Below are 16,701 nucleotides of genomic sequence, written 5' to 3' on the forward strand. Positions count from 1 at the left end.
CCTCCAGCAGCTTAATGGGAAAGAAACCCAAAGCAGCTAAAGTGTGTTTCCCCCCCCCTTCTTCTTTTCAGCCACTTTCAATGAAAGCTTCGGAGCACAAGGAAGGGGAAGCCAAGCTCTTGAGGGGGAGGGCGCAGCACCTGCCAAAAAAAGGCAAGCTGGCTGTGGAAGAGACCCAAGCTCATTTCGAACCCTGAACACATATCGGCAGGGTTGAGCAGCCTTGTGAAGAGGCTCTTGGGGACTCGATGTGCTCTGCATCTTTCTGCAGTGCTTGGCTTTAATCTATTGATTCTTAATGCACTTATTTGCAAAAGCAAAAAGGAAAAAAAAAGGAGGAGGAGGAAACTTACAGGCAGCTGGGGGAGGGAAAAAAAGAAACTCGCCACTATCTAGACCAGTGTTTCTCAACCTTGGCGACTTTAAGTCCTGTGGACTTCAACTCCCAGAATTCTGGGAGTTGAAGTCCACAGGACTTAAAGTCGCCAAGGTTGAGAAACACTGATCTAGATTCACAAAAGCAGAAAAGAAATATCACGGAGTTCTGTAGGACACACGAGAGGATTCGCACCTCAGCAGATGGGATTTGTAGTACAGATGAAGGAAAGGGCAATTTTAATATATATATTAGGGGATTTTTCTTGCAATATACCATAGCTGACAAGACAACGCTTGCAAATTGCACACTGCTTGCTGAAGTTGATTAATCTTACTTATTCCTGAATGCATTGAAATCTCTTCTTTAAAAGGTTTCTTCCTGCCAGAGGAAAATTGGAGGGGGGGGGAGGGTTTGTGGAATTGGTGGAGGCTGGCTAACCTCCCTCTCTTTCTTCCAACTCTTTCCCAAACACTTCCCAAATTTTATTTGAAAGAATAAACCAAACTTGCTATTGAGAAATGACGGCGAGAAAGCCTCTCCCATCCACTGCCCTGCTTTCAAGCCTACAACACAGTACTGTGCTGCCAGGAGGTCTCTGCAGAAAAGAAAGTAATCATTCACACGTGTAAAGTTAAAAAAAAAAAAAAAGGATAGAAAGCGAAAATGAGTAATAGTTGAAACCCTTTTACAAATCTCAAAAGTCCTATCTTAATTTCAATTGTTTGCTTCATGCAAGAGTTTTTGTGGAAAGTTACTTCAGCAAGAGAAAAGGAACCAAACTTGGTTCTTTAAAATCATCGCACTGACATTGCCAACACTGCAGAAAAATTTCTGCATAATAAGAGCTAAACGCTTGGGAGATGGGAATAATAAGATGCTGCTGAAGAAAAGAGATGAAAGGCAGTTTGGTGGCAAACTGTTCCTTGACACTGTACAATGGGTATCCCTAAAGTTTGAGGCTTTGGCTTGGAGTGGGAAAAGGATAATTAACTAACTGCAGTGCCTGCTGTCTAAATTTAAGTGGAAATTAAAATCTTCAATCTGAAGGAAGGGATGGAAAGATGGAGGGGGAGGAGGGGGGGATGCATGGATAGGGAGGGACAAAGGATGGAGGGAAGGAAAGAAGGGATGGAGAGGCAGGGATGAAGGAGAGGGAGGGAGGGAGGAAGAGGGGATGCATGGATAGGGAGGGACGAGGGAGGGAAGAAAAGGAGGGAGGGAGGGATGGAGAGGGAGGGAGGAAGGGAGGGAGAATGGAGAGGAAGAAAGGAGAGGGAGGGAGAGGGTATGCATGGATAGGGAGGGACAAGGGAGGGAAGAAAAGGAGGGATGAAGGGATGGAGAGGGAGGGAGGAAGGAGAGGGAGGATGGAGAGCGAGGGAGGAAGGAGAGGGAGGGAGAGGGGATGCATAGATAGGGAGAGGAGGGAGGGAAGGAAATTAGTGATGGAGGGATGGAGAGGGAGGGAGGAAGGAGAGGGAGGATGGAGAGCGAGGGAGGAAGGAGAGGGAGGGAGAGGGGATGCATAGATAGGGAGAGGAGGGAGGGAAGGAAAGAAGTGATGGAGGGATGGAGAGGGAGGAAGGAGAGGGAGGATGGAGAGCGAGGGAGGAAGGAGAGGGAGGGAGAGGGGATGCATAGATAGGGAGAGGAGGGAGGGAAGGAAATTATTGATGGAGGGATGGAGAGGGAGGGAGGAAGGAGAGGGAGGATGGAGAGCAAGGGAGGAAGGAGAGGGAGGGAGAGGGGATGCATGGATAGGGAAAGGAGGGAGGGAAGGAAAGAAGGGATGGAGAGGGAGGAAGGAGAGGGAGGATGGAGAGCAAGGGAGGAAGGAGAGGGAGGGAGAGGGGATGCATGGATAGGGAAAGGAGGGAGGGAAGGAAAGAAGGGATGGAGAGGGAGGAAGGAGAGGGAGGATGGAGAGCGAGGGAGGAAGGCGAGGGAGGGAGAGGGGATGCATAGATAGGGAGAGGAGGGAGGGAAGGAAAGAAGTGATGGAGGGATGGAGAGGGAGGGAGGAAGGAGAGGGAGGATGGAGAGCGAGGGAGGAAGGAGAGGGAGGGAGAGGGGATGCATGGATAGGGAAAGGAGGGAGGGAAGAAGGGATGGAGAGGGAGGAAGGAGAGGGAGGATGGAGAGCGAGGGAGGAAGGCGAGGGAGGGAGAGGGGATGCATAGATAGGGAGAGGAGGGAGGGAAGGAAAGAAGTGATGGAGGGATGGAGAGGGAGGGAGGAAGGAGAGGGAGGATGGAGAGCGAGGGAGGAAGGAGAGGGAGGGAGAGGGGATGCATGGATAGGGAAAGGAGGGAGGGAAGAAGGGATGGAGAGGGAGGAAGGAGAGGGAGGATGGAGAGCGAGGGAGGAAGGAGAGGGAGGGAGAGGGGATGCATAGATAGGGAGAGGAGGGAGGGAAGGAAAGAAGTGATGGAGGGATGGAAAGGGAGGGAGGAAGGAGAGGGAGGATGGAGAGGGAGGAAGGAAGGAGAGAGAGGGAGAGGGGATGCATGGATAAGGAGAAGAGGGAGGGAAGGAAAGAAGGGATGGAGGGATGGAGAGGGAGGGAGGATCTTTGCTAGAGACTTTGCAAATAATTTTAAAAAAACTATCCCCTTGTTTTTTTACATCTGGCAACACCGGCGCTGAAATTAAGTTTTACGCCTACAATCTAGTTCAAAAAGGGGCTGGGGCACGAGAGGATGTGCGGGTCCCATTAGCCGCTTAAGGAAAGCCAACGGCTCAGGCCAGCTGCCAGTCCCGCCGGGCGCCCCGGGTGGAGAAACGGTGGCGGGACGAGAGGAAAAAACAACACCACGCGGGATTCAAAGCCGCGGAAGCGCTTGTGGCAGGAGCGCTCATCCAAGAGGCAACTTGAAGGCCTGCCAAGGGAAGGGGGCGAAAAGAGGGTTTGGCCCGACCGGTGCGGAGTTTCTTCGGGACGAGCGAAACGCTCCTCGGCTGGGAGGAAGCCCCGAGGGTCTCCTAACACGGAGCGAGCCCCGCTGAAGTCGGGGTGAAGGGGGCGCGCCAAGGCGGCCGCCCTTGCTCGACCGGGGGGGACGGGAACGGGACGGGACACCGATCCTTAAGCGAAGCTCGCCTCTCCCGCCTCCGTTACCTCCTCGAAGAGCTCCAGGCTGTACGTGTTGTCGTCGTCGGCGAAGAAAAGCACCCCGGGCTGCGGGGCTGCCAAATGCTGGTGCCTCTGGCGGATCCAGGCCAAGCCCGCGTTGCGCTGCTCCGTGGCCCTGGGCTGCCCGGGCCGCTTGTACCTGCGCGGCGTCAGCACGTGGAGGTGGGTGCAGGGCGGGCCGCCCGCTCGGCCGAGCCCCGCGGCGAAGCGGCTGACCAGTTCGGTGCCGACGGCCGAGTCCTCCACCAGGATCCAATGCAAGCGCGCCACCTGCCGGAAGGTATTGGCCAGGCGCGTCAGCTCCGCTTTCTGGACCGGCCGGCTGTAGGTCGGCGTGATGGCATAGATGAGAGGCAGCTCCTGCTGCTGCAACTCGGCCTCCCGGCCCCGAGGCGCCTCCTGGCGAAGCGAGGGCTGCGGCCGCCGGGCGAGATGGGACGAGGACGGACGGGGCGGCCGGTTGCCGCCGTCCGTGTCCAACATGAGGATCACCAGCAGCACCCAAGGCAGCAGCATCAAGAAGCGGCTCAAGATCAGCGACTTCAGGCTGGCGCCGCCGCGCCGCCCTCCCGCCTCGCCGCCCGGGACGCCGGCGCTGCAGCCCTCACAGCAGCGGCAGTGGCAGCGGGGGGGAGCGGACGCCGGGCTTCCCCCGCCGGCGCCGCCTCCCCCGGCGCGGAGACTCAGCCGGTGCTGCCCTCGCCATGGAGCGGGCGGCAGGGCGTAAGGCGGGAGCCCCGCTTTCCTGGCGCTGGGAAGCTCGGCGCAGCGGAGGCGGGCGGGCACCTGGCGAGGCCGGGAGGGGATCGGGCGCCGTGGTCCCAACACCTTGGAGGAGGAGGTGGGCGGCGGGGGTGGGGGAAGACCGAGCCGCGCTCGGGCAGCCGGGATCCCGCTCCGCAAGCCTGATGGGAGCGGCGATCCCCCTCGGGGCGGGCGGGACCCTCGCGGAACTCTCGGCTTTCTTGGCGAGAGACCCCAAGCGCGCTCCGGCCGCTTCCAGGAGCCCCTCCAGGTTTCAGGCTTCCCGCTGCTTCCTTCTTCCTCGCTTCCCGCTCAGCATCCCTTCCCTGTAGCCTTCCCCGCTCCCGGAGCGCTGGGACTCGGAGAGGAACGGAACGGCGAGGGTGCCGGGCTCTTCCAAGCGCCGCCGCCTCCTCCTCCTCCTCTCTCCTCCGCCGGCCCTGCCAGAAGGGCGGCCCTGGAAGCGCGTCGGAGTCCCGGTGGGCACAATCGGAGCTGGGAGGCGGAGTAGCGGAGCTCCGGCGGGAGGGAGACTTCGGGCCGGCAAGCTGCTTCTCCGGGCGGCTCTGCTGGTGTGTGCGTGTGGAGGAAGGGGGGGGGAGAGGGGGAGGGATCCCCTCGGGTCTGATGCGGCGCAGGGGTGGGGAGCGGATGGATGCTTCCTTCTCCGGGAGAGGATTTGCAGCCACCGCCGCCGCCGCTGCTCTTATTCGCTCGTCCCTTTCGCTGCGGGTTCTGTGGAGAATAGGCAGGAGGAGAGAGCGGAGGCTCACGTGCTGCTCAACTCCGGAGAGCCGAAGTGGGAGGAAAGTAGCCGGCTTGTGGCAATGATTAGTCACTCAGGAAGAAAATAATAATAATAATGAGGAGGAGGAGGAGGGAGAAGGAGAGGAAGAAGGAGGAGGAGGAGAGGAAGAAGGAGAAGAAGAGGAAGAAGAAGGAGGAGGAGGAGAAGGAGAGGAAGAAGGAGAAGAAGAAGGAGAAGCAGCAGCAGCAGAAGAAGAAGGAGAGGAAGAGGAAGAAGAAGGAAGGAGGAGGAGGAGGAGGAGGAGGGAGAAGGAGAGGAAGAAGGAGGAGGAGGAGAGGAAGAAGGAGAAGAAGAGGAAGAAGAAGGAGGAGGAGAAGAAGGAGAGGAAGAAGGAGAAGAAGAAGGAGAAGCAGCAGCAGCAGAAGAAGAAGGAGAGGAAGAGGAAGGAAGGAGGAGGAGGAGGAGAAGGAGAGGAAGAAGGAGAAGAAGAAGGAGAAGCAGCAGCAGCAGAAGAAGAAGAGGAAGAGGAAGGAAGGAGGAGGAGGAGGAGAAGGAGAGGAAGAAGGAGAAGAAGGAGAAGCAGCAGCAGCAGAAGAAGAAGGAGAGGAAGAGGAAGAAGAAGAAGGAGGAGAAGGAGGAGGAGGAGGAGGAGGGAGAAGGAGAGGAAGAAGGAGGAGGAGGAGAGGAAGAAGGAGAAGAAGAGGAAGAAGAAGGAGGAGGAGAAGAAGGAGAGGAAGAAGGAGAAGAAGAAGGAGAAGCAGCAGCAGCAGAAGAAGAAGGAGAGGAAGAGGAAGAAGAAGGAAGGAGGAGGAGGAGGAGGAGGAGGAGGGAGAAGGAGAGGAAGAAGGAGGAGGAGGAGAGGAAGAAGGAGAAGAAGAGGAAGAAGAAGGAGGAGGAGAAGAAGGAGAGGAAGAAGGAGAAGGAGAAGCAGCAGCAGCAGAAGAAGAAGGAGAGGAAGAGGAAGGAAGGAGGAGGAGGAGGAGAAGGAGAGGAAGAAGGAGAAGAAGAAGGAGAAGCAGCAGCAGCAGAAGAAGAAGGAGAGGAAGAGGAAGGAAGGAGGAGGAGGAGGAGAAGGAGAGGAAGAAGGAGAAGAAGGAGAAGCAGCAGCAGCAGAAGAAGAAGGAGAGGAAGAGGAAGAAGAAGGAAGGAGGAGGAGGAGGAGGAGGAGGAGGGAGAAGGAGAGGAAGAAGGAGGAGGAGGAGAGGAAGAAGGAGAAGAAGAGGAAGAAGAAGGAGGAGGAGAAGAAGGAGAGGAAGAAGGAGAAGGAGAAGCAGCAGCAGCAGAAGAAGAAGGAGAGGAAGAGGAAGAAGAAGGAAGGAGGAGGAGGAGGAGGAGGAGGGAGAAGGAGAGGAAGAAGGAGGAGGAGGAGAGGAAGAAGGAGAAGAAGAGGAAGAAGAAGGAGGAGGAGAAGAAGGAGAGGAAGAAGGAGAAGAAGAAGGAGAAGCAGCAGCAGCAGAAGAAGAAGGAGAGGAAGAGGAAGGAAGGAGGAGGAGGAGGAGAAGGAGAGGAAGAAGGAGAAGAAGAAGGAGAAGCAGCAGCAGCAGAAGAAGAAGGAGAGGAAGAGGAAGGAAGGAGGAGGAGGAGGAGAAGGAGAGGAAGAAGGAGAAGAAGGAGAAGCAGCAGCAGCAGAAGAAGAAGGAGAGGAAGAGGAAGAAGAAGGAAGGAGGAGGAGGAGGAGGAGGAGGAGGGAGAAGGAGAGGAAGAAGGAGGAGGAGGAGAGGAAGAAGGAGAAGAAGAGGAAGAAGAAGGAGGAGGAGAAGAAGGAGAGGAAGAAGGAGAAGAAGAAGGAGAAGCAGCAGCAGCAGAAGAAGAAGGAGAGGAAGAGGAAGGAAGGAGGAGGAGGAGGAGAAGGAGAGGAAGAAGGAGAAGAAGAAGAAGAGGAGGAAGAGGAAGGAAGAAGGAAGGAGGAGGAGGAGGAGGAGGGTATTGATCTTCAGCCAAACAGCCGAGCGATTAAAACGTTTGGCTCTTGGGGTTTGGAAGGACGGGGCTAAAACAGGTCAAACGTCCAAAGCGAAAGAAAGAGAGAGAAACAAGTGGAAGGTTGGTTGCTCACAGGACTTAACTGCTGGGCTCCCACCGAAAACCTGCTCGCCCGCTCGGCCTCCCTGCCTCTCTTCTCCTCTCGCAGTTGTTAACGGAGGCGGCCGAGGGAGAACCAGGGGAGCAATGAGGAGGGAAAGGGTGGGCGTAGGGGGGATTGGAGTTAAAACGCCTTCCGTCCCACGGGGGAAAGAAAAAAAGAGGTAAGGAGAGGAGGATGGAAGGGAGAGAAAGAGAAGGAGAGAGGGTAGGCAGGGGAAGAGGAAGAGTAGGAGCAGGAGAAAGGTAAGGGAAGAAAGAAGGGGAAGGAGAGGAGGGAGAAAAGAAAGGGAAAATAAGGTGGAGTTACAACAGGAGGAAGGGATGGTAAATAAAGCAAGCCGAACTGTGTATTATAATCTATTAAATTGGTAAATAAAGCAAGCCGAACTGTGTATTATAATCTATTAAATTGGTAAATAAAGCAAGCCGAACTGTGTATTATAATCTATTAAATGAAATAATAAATGTATAAGAAGGACAAATGTAAAGAAGAATAACAATTATGTGAATGTATACTTAAAAATGGTATGTAAGAGAATAAAAAAGAAAAAAAATTCTGGGGGGGGGGGGGAAAGATTCCTTCCGTCCTTCTCCCCTGCCTTCGGAGTCAGAGGAAGAAGCGTTTTCAGCTCTTCCCTGCATTAGTAGCCTTGAAGGGAGATGAATTCTTCACACCAGAAATAGGAGTTTTAAAAATAATAATAATAATAATAATAATAATACACCGCCGTTGCCGGTCCCAAGAACTCCGCCGTTGCCGGTCCCAAGCCCGGATGAGAAAGGAGGAAGGTTGGGATCAGGTTGGCATCTGGTCCCGTAAAAAAACCCCCGCCAACCCATACAATATGGTGAAAAAAACGAATAAGAATTCCATACCGCATCGGTCGTCGCGCGGGTTAACAAGGGCCGCGGCGGATGTTGGGGTCCCTGGACATCCGTCGACAAGTGGGCTACAAGTGGACCAGCCAACAAAACGACCAAAATATAGTGCAGATGAAAACCGTGCCATAATGGCCTGTTACTACAACTCAGAGCCAGAAAAAAGAGGATATTTAAAGCGAATGTATGAATTATGGAAACAACAATATCCAGATTCAAATGTTAGTGAACAACGACTAGCAGATCAAAGGCGATTTATTATACGGAATAAAGTGTTTAGTGAAGTTGAACATGAGGAAATTCAGGCAAATTGCAAAACCCAAAAAACAATATCACAAGCGGAAATAACTGATATTCAAGACACAACTAAAGACACTATAGTAGAACTCCCAGAAGAAGCTCTCGGGGAGGAAATAACATCACCACCACTAGAACCAGTTATCATTGAACCAACTGATGAACTAACTCAAAAACAAAAAGAATTGAAGGATAAGATCATGGAGCATTTTCTGCTTAATGAGGAAAGGCAACGTTTACCATCACTAAAAACTGTGCCTAAGAAAATTTTGGCCCCTATCATGAAAATGGTTAATGCAGTGTTTTCAACAATTGAACCGGGATCCATCTTGGAAACAAACCAGTTAATGTACAGCGCAGCTGTAATAGTCACTAATGAACTAGGCATTAAAATTAAAGTACCTAGTCACACAACAGAAAAAGTATCAAAGCCAAAGTGGAAAATCCGTCTAGAACAAAAATCAAAAATTAAGGGCAGATGCTAGTAACTTAAAGAACATGCATGAGCAACGGCTTAAAAACAACAAAATCATAGATCGGCTAATCAGAAGATATAGATTGGATACAAGAAACATCAATGAAGCTGTAGAGATTGTAAAACAGCAGATAACAGCAACAGCTAGAAAAATTGAAAGATATGAGGCACGAATCATCCAATATAAACAAAATCAGCAATTTCGATCAGACCAACGGCGTTTTTATCAAAGTCTTAATGTGAATGGTGACACCAAAAGTGAAAAACCAGAAAAGCAGGCCACAGTTGAATTCTGGAAAGAATTGTGGGAAAATGCAAAGGACTACAACAAGGAAGCAAAGTGGATACATGACTTTGAGAAAAGCATTGGCAACAAACAAATGCAAGTATTAGAAATAACAACTGAGATGATCAAAAATCGAGTTAAAAAGGTAAAGAATTGGACATCACCTGGAAAGGACCAATTACATGGTTTCTGGCTCAAATATCTGACCAGTTTACATGCAATATTAGCCAGGCAACTGAATGAAATTTTACAAAAGGGCCAAATTGATGAATGGTTGACAACTGGAAAAACATACTTGATTCAGAAAGATCCAACTAAAGGAACAACACCTGAAAACTATAGACCAATAACATGCTTACCAACAACCTTCAAATTACTCACAGGCATTATTGCAGATAACATGATGGATTATTTGGAAACAAACAACATCTTGCCAGTAGAGCAAAAAGGCAACAAAAGAAGGAGCAGGGGCACAAAAGATCAGCTTCTAATTGATAAAATGATATTAGAAAATTGTAAGAACAGAAAAACGAACTTGAATATGGTCTGGATTGATTACAAAAAGGCATTTGACTCACTGCCACATAGTTGGATCATAAAATGCTTAGAAACAACTGGCATTAGCAAAAATATTACATCCTTTACTGAAAAGGCAATGAAACAATGGAGAACTGAGTTGGCAGTAGGGAATGAGAGCTACGGAATGGTTAATATCAAGCGAGGAATTTTCCAGGGTGATTCACTTTCACCTCTTCTCTTCATCATCGCAATGATCCCACTATCAGTAATCTTAAAAAAATGAAATTAGGCTACCAAACAGCCAAAAAAGCTGAAAAAATTTCGCATTTACTATATATGGATGATTTGAAACTCTATGGAAAGTCAGAAATAGAAATCCAATCATTGACAAATACAGTCCGAGTATTCAGCACCGATATTTCAATGCAGTTTGGCATGGAAAAATGCGCCACTGTATCCATAAAAAGGGGCAAAATCACTGCATCTGAGGGAATTGAAATGCCCAATGGCCAACTAATTAAATGCAAAGAAAATGAAGCCTACAAATACTTAGGCATTCTGCAGTTGGATAACATCAAGCATGGAGAAGTAAAAACTATTGTCAGGCGAGAGTACACCAACAGAGTTAGGAAAATTTTGAAATCTAAATGAATGGTGGAAATACAATCAAGGCCATAAATACCTGGGCAATACCAGTTATAAGATACACAGCTGGCATAGTTAACTGGACACAAGCTGATTTGGACCTTTGGACCGAAAAACCAGGAAACTAATGACAATGCACTACAGTTTACATCCACGTGGTGATACTGATAGACTATATCTGCCCCGAAAATCAGGTGGCAGAGGATTATTACAAGTGAAGCAAACAGTTGAAGAAGAAAAACATGCACTGGCTGATTATTTAAAAGAAAGTCAAGAACATCTATTAATCGAAGTAAAGAACAAAAATCTACTGAAGGCCCAACAGACAAAACAAGAATACAGAAAAGATGTGATAAAATCAAGAATGGAGAGTTGGCAGAACAAAGCACTGCATGGTCAATTTCTGGAAAAAATAAAAGATAAAGTGGACAGTGAACAAACTTGGTTATGGTTAACAACAGGTACATTAAAGAAAGAAACAGAGTCACTACTCCTGGCTGCGCAAGAACAAGCTATCCGCACAAATGCCATTAAGGCCAAAATCGAAAAATCCTCTGATGATGCCAAATGCAGACTTTGCAAAGAAGCTGATGAAACTGTTGATCACATACTCAGCTGCTGTAAAAAATCGCGCAGACTGATTATAAATTGCGGCACAATTCAGTAGCACAAATGATCCATTGGAATTTGTGCAAAAATTATAATATTAAAACAGCAACAAACTGGTGGGAACATCAGCCTGAAAAAGTCACCGAAAATCAGATGGTCAAGATCTTGTGGGATTTCCGTATACAAACCGACAAAATACTGGCGCATAATACACCAGACATCACACTGGTTGAGAAAAATAAGGTCACAATCATAGACATCGCAATACCAGGTGATAGCAGGGTCGCCGAGAAGGAACATGAAAAAATCACAAGATACCAGGACTTAAAAATCGAAATTCAATGACTATGGCACAAACCAGCAGTGGTAATTCCAGTGGTAATTGGCACACTGGGTGCTATTCCAAAAGCACTGGAATTACATTTAAAACAGTTAAAAATTGACAAAATCACCATCAGTCAAATGCAAAAAGCCGCACTGCTTGGATCTGCACGCATATTACGAAAATACGTTACGACGTCCTAGGCCCCTGGGTGGGGCCCCGACTAGTAACCAATGCCAAATCCGGCGAAACAACTGGCCGCTGTGATACAATTGTACAACAACAACAATAATAATACTCAGCTGCTGTAAAAAAATCGCGCAGACTGATTATAAATTGCGGCACAATTCAGTAGCACAAATGATCCATTGGAATTTGTGCAAAAATTATAATATTAAAACAGCAACAAACTGGTGGGAACATCAGCCTGAAAAAGTCACCGAAAATCAGATGGTCAAGATCTTGTGGGATTTCCGTATACAAACCGACAAAATACTGGCGCATAATACACCAGACATCACACTGGTTGAGAAAAATAAGGTCACAATCATAGACATCGCAATACCAGGTGATAGCAGGGTCGCCGAGAAGGAACATGAAAAAATCGCAAGATATCAGGACTTAAAAATCGAAATTCAACGACTATGGCACAAAGCAGCAGTGGTAATTCCAGTGGTAATTGGCACACTGGGTGCTATTCCAAAAGCACTGGAATTACATTTAAAACAGTTAAAAATTGACAAAATCACCATCAGTCAAATGCAAAAAAGCCGCACTGCTTGGATCTGCACGCATATTAAGAAAATACGTTACGACGTCCTAGGCCCCTGGGTGGGGCCCGACTAGTAACCAATGCCAAATCCGGCGAAACAACTGGCCGCTGTGATACAATTGTATAATAATAATAATAATAATAATAATAATAATAATAATAATAATAATAATAACCCATCCTGCTTTCACACAAGCGTCGACCTAATTTCAGCCAAGCCACACTTGGCGTTTCTGGGCAAAATACTGCAGCTGTTCCGATTCTCTCCTGCTCCCTCCTTCCCTTAACATAACACTGTATGAGAAGAAATCCAGAATGCCTAGAAATGGAACATGCCAGCCACAGTGTTTCTCCCCCCCCCCTCCACACAATAAGCGTTGAGAATAAGGCAAATTTGCCACAAACGCTTCATCTGGAAGTAATCTAAACGAACGCAAATTATTCCTGTGTTGTTGTTTTTTAATTGTGATTCACTGTTGTCTGCATTTAGCAGTCTATTTGGCTTAATTGCGGCTGGCAAAATAGCCCACCCTGTTTTAAAACTTACAGTAATAGCATAGGGAAGGATATTGCCTCTTCACAATGATTTTAAAAAAACGGTTTTTTTGGTGTGCACAAACACTATTCTGAGCAAGGTTATGTAATGGGGGTTAGGAGTATGCCTGCACCGAGAATACCAACTTCCAAATAGGAGACTTAACTCTGATGGACTAACTTCTTTGCACCAGGGTGTGAGTGGAAAAAAAACATTAATTTTCTTACTTTCTGGGAGGTCTGATTAAATAACCCTCCCATTAGAAGTTGATCAGAAACACTGTGCTGTGATTTGTCTTTGTCTCCCAAAGAAAGTCTTTTGCAAACTTTTAAGCAACTTTCCAGAGGAGGACCTGGAAAACGTGTTTGTGTGTGTGTGAGAGTGAGTGTGTGTACATATACATAAACATACATAAACATACATACACATACGCACAAGCAACACAGTGGTAATTGTAATCAAAATTTTGGAAAAAAAAACTACACCTGGGTAAAAAATAATTGGTGTTTAAAATACTAAAAGGTACTCTTAACCTTTTGAAATTAAAAGGTTAAAAGTATCTTTTACTAACAGTATCCTTTATTAAAATTATCCTGACATTTAAGTAAGTATTGGATAATTCGATGAACTGCTGATGTCTAAATAACAAGATAGACTCTTTTCACTTCTGCCTTCCAAAAGGCAACAAGGCCAGGTATATCTGAGAAACTCTACGGACTGCAGTTATAGTTTATTTATTTGATCGCCTGCTTTGCTCAACTGGTGTTGTCACATAACTCCTTGTGTAGGTGTGGCGGTCACCCATGACCCAGTGCATAACAGGGCATGCGCAGCCACGCTGAACCACAGGAAACAAACTCCATAAAGATCCTGATAGTGCATAACATAACATCCTGATAGTTTGCTCTAGATGTGCCTTACCCAACGATGCCCAGGATTTGACCATATATAGACAGAACTTCCCTGAGCAGTAGATTAGCAATTGTAGTTTTACAGGCTGTTTTTAATCACATGCTGATTGCTCCTCCTGCCTTTGTCCTATCTCAATAAAAGGGGCTACCAGACTGCATTCTGGGTCGTCCCATCCCGAGAAAGCTCGTGTCCGTGTCTTTTCTCAACATTGGCCTCATGAGCGAACCACGGGTACTTCGCAAACTGGCAAGGCTTACTTTGCCTTTAGATTAAATTAGCTTAAGTAAACTTCAGTGTCTCTTTATCCACAACACTGCAGCTTCATAGCTTGTGGGGAACTGATGCTCCAAAACCAGAGACTGCCTTTTTAAGCCAGGATAGAATCAAAGTTCAAGCATCCATGCTGAGAGTGCTTCGGAAACACCTTTCTGAGAAATCTGTTCGGTTTCCACCCTCTTTCTCCCTCACTTCCCAGTTGTATGATGCAAAGTTAGTTGAGTCTGGCACTCCTCCCAGGAACCTGATTTCAGTTGAGCCACAAAATCTTGATTGACATCCAATGACTTTTTAAGAAACTGGCTCGCCTTTTGTATATACTTTTTTTTTTAATTCAGAGAAGAAGAAAAGTAAAACCCTAGGACAGATATGGGAAGCCCTCCGTCTCATACATATACTATGCTCCTCCAGGAAGAAGCTGGGAAGCAAAAACTGCCTGTTTTGATTAGAGGAATTCTAAATTCCCATCCTTGTGAATGGGATAGGATGGGCGTGACCCGACAAATGCGCGAACGTCAAAAGTGCGCCGACAAAACCGCGCCGACAGAAGCGCAATTTAAGTTAAGGTAAGGTTTAGGGTTACGTTTAGGGTTAGGTTTAGGGTTAGGTTTAGGGTTTGGTTTAGGGTTAGGGTTACAGCGCACTTCTGTCGGCGCGCTGTTGTCGGTGCGCTTCAGCGCTCATTCGTCGGCGCGGTTTTGTCACCGCGGTTTAGTCAGGCGCGCTTTTGTCGTTCGCGCATTTGTGGTGGAACCTGGGATGGGATGGGATAGGGTAGGGTAGGGTAGGGTAGAGTAGAGTAGAGTAGAGTAGAATAGAGTAGAGTAGAATAGAATAGAATAGAATAGAATAGAATAGAATAGAATTCTTTATTGGCCAAGTGTGATTGGACACACAAGGAATTTGTCTTTGGTGCAGATGCTCTCAGTGTACATAAAGAAAAATAAAATACATTCATCATGAATCATAAGACACAACACATAGTGATAGGTTACTAATAAGCAATCAAATCATACTAGGAAACAAATAAAACAATATACGGTAAATTGTAAAGATACAAGCAACATGGTTATAGTCATAAATGGGAAGAGACAGGAAAGATGAGAAGAATAATAGTAATACAGTCTTAGTAAATAATTCGACAGCATTGTGGGAATTAGTTGTTTTAGCAGAGTGGGTCTGAGCTCAGATGACATGGGAACTCTTGGGGAGATGACTTAACTAACAGTTACTTTTGTGGGAACAGGATCTCTCTTCTAACATAAAAATATTAGAATAGAGCCAGCAAGGCTATCAAGTAAAAATTGGTGGTTAGGTACACAGGGAATCAACACTGCATACTATCTGATTCCAAGCAGGGAGTTGGCAATCTTCCCCTCTGGAGAGGGGGTTCAAATCCCATTTCTTTTTAGGGATTTAAGTAGGTATATATTTAGTGTCACAACCCCTGGTATGCCCCAATTATGGGAGGAAGCTAACTGCTTCCATTATCTGTCTATCAGCTCATCACAAGAGAGCATCATGACAGAAACCCAATATTTTTACTGTTGCCTTTTGCCACATTTGTACAAATAGTACAAATAAGATAGTACAGTAGGTACTGAAGCCAGGGAAGTAGGTATATATTTAGTACACTAAATATATACCTACTTCCCTGGCTTCAGCTGATAAGGAGGAGGACCTGTGGCTTAATGGTTAAGACATCTGCCTAAGATGCAATACAGCACAGGTTCGAATCCCAGTAAGGGTATGGCTAGCTGATGAGAGCTAAATAGCTTGAAATAGATCTATACTAGTCTCCCTTTATTTATTTATCAGCACAAATACAACACACACACACACACACAGACACACACACACACAAATAATTTGTTTTCCTCAGGTTGGCTTTGCCAGGGAAATAAGTGTAATGTGTGCAGAATTGCAGCTCAAAGCATTAGGTCGCTTCAGAACACTCCCTGCACAGTTTTATACAGGCACCTATCTAGGCCACATCCATCGTTTTGGTACCCAGAGAGGACAGACTAACCCCCGAGGGGTCAGATGCAGCAAAGATATTAGAGTGATATAATCCAAACTGAAATCTATGTGAAATCGAAGTGACAAATAGCCACACACCAAACATCTAAATTAGGAAACATCTGTGCAGTGGAGAGATAATTAGAGTTAGTGTGTTCTGCAGAAGACTTGTTATGTGATTAATGGAAAAACATAGGGACGGAGCAAATATAAATAGTTCAATACATCCCAATCAGAGGATCCCTGGAAATTATAGTAGACTGTTTTGTGCTGAGGCAGTTTATCTGAAGGCCAATAACAGAATAATGTCAAGGCTGCTTCACTTAATAACCAAGAAAGAAACCACCTCAACTCCATTTTGCAGAATTAAGAGTACTTTTACTGATATAAGTGAATAGAAGCTAAGCAAAGCTGGATCTGAGCAAAGTGCGCGAAAGCATTTGATATCAATACATGCCCCATTCCACTCCCCTTGGTAACCCCAGTCCATAGTCCAATTCAATATCTCCACAGCTGTCAGGTGGGAGACATCTTCAAAAATCATCATCAGGTTGGTATGCCGGACAGTTGGCCTTGGCGGGAAACTCCCCTCCTTGCCACATGCGCACAACTCCCAATTAACAGTCCTCCTGTACAGATTATTTCCCACACCCAAATACCATGCCCTCCCTCCCCGTTTCAATGGCAGCCGAAAAGCAAGCAGCAAAACAGAGGCTGACAAATAGCATCTCTCTCAAAATAGGAGAGCATCCTGGAATTTCCTCCGTTTGCCCCCAGTGTATATGCATATGTGCCTGTCTCTGTTCATGTGTTGCTTCCGTTTTTGCAAATAACCTATGGTGGAATTCAGCATATGAATTAAAGATGCAACCGGGTAAAGCTCGAATCTGTGGCACTGAGAAAAGCAAAGGGCAAGGGGGAAACCATCCATGCATGCTGCAATTGCAACACAACGAGAAAGAATAAAAAAAGGACAGAGGGAACAAGAAGTGTCCAAGAAAAGTTCAAGAATAAATGAACTGAGGAAGTGGATAGCTGATTTTTTTTTTCTTGCATTTTAGAACAG

At 47.1% G+C, this 16,701-nt stretch overlaps 1 protein-coding gene across 1 annotated transcript in view; it reads right to left on the bottom strand.

The window, feature by feature from the left end:
• The window catches only part of B3GAT2 (beta-1,3-glucuronyltransferase 2), a 79,325-nt gene that overhangs the window by 19,729 nt on the left and 42,895 nt on the right, over positions 1 to 16,701 (bottom strand). Inside the window, exon 2 of the mRNA XM_032215173.1 lies at positions 3,498 to 4,298. Coding sequence (XP_032071064.1) covers positions 3,498 to 4,298 — 801 coding nt within the window. The remainder of the gene's footprint in view (positions 1 to 3,497; positions 4,299 to 16,701) is intronic.

The sequence above is a fragment of the Thamnophis elegans genome, chromosome 4 (genome assembly GCF_009769535.1).
Source record: "Thamnophis elegans isolate rThaEle1 chromosome 4, rThaEle1.pri, whole genome shotgun sequence".
NCBI classification, from domain to species: domain Eukaryota; kingdom Metazoa; phylum Chordata; class Lepidosauria; order Squamata; family Colubridae; genus Thamnophis; species Thamnophis elegans.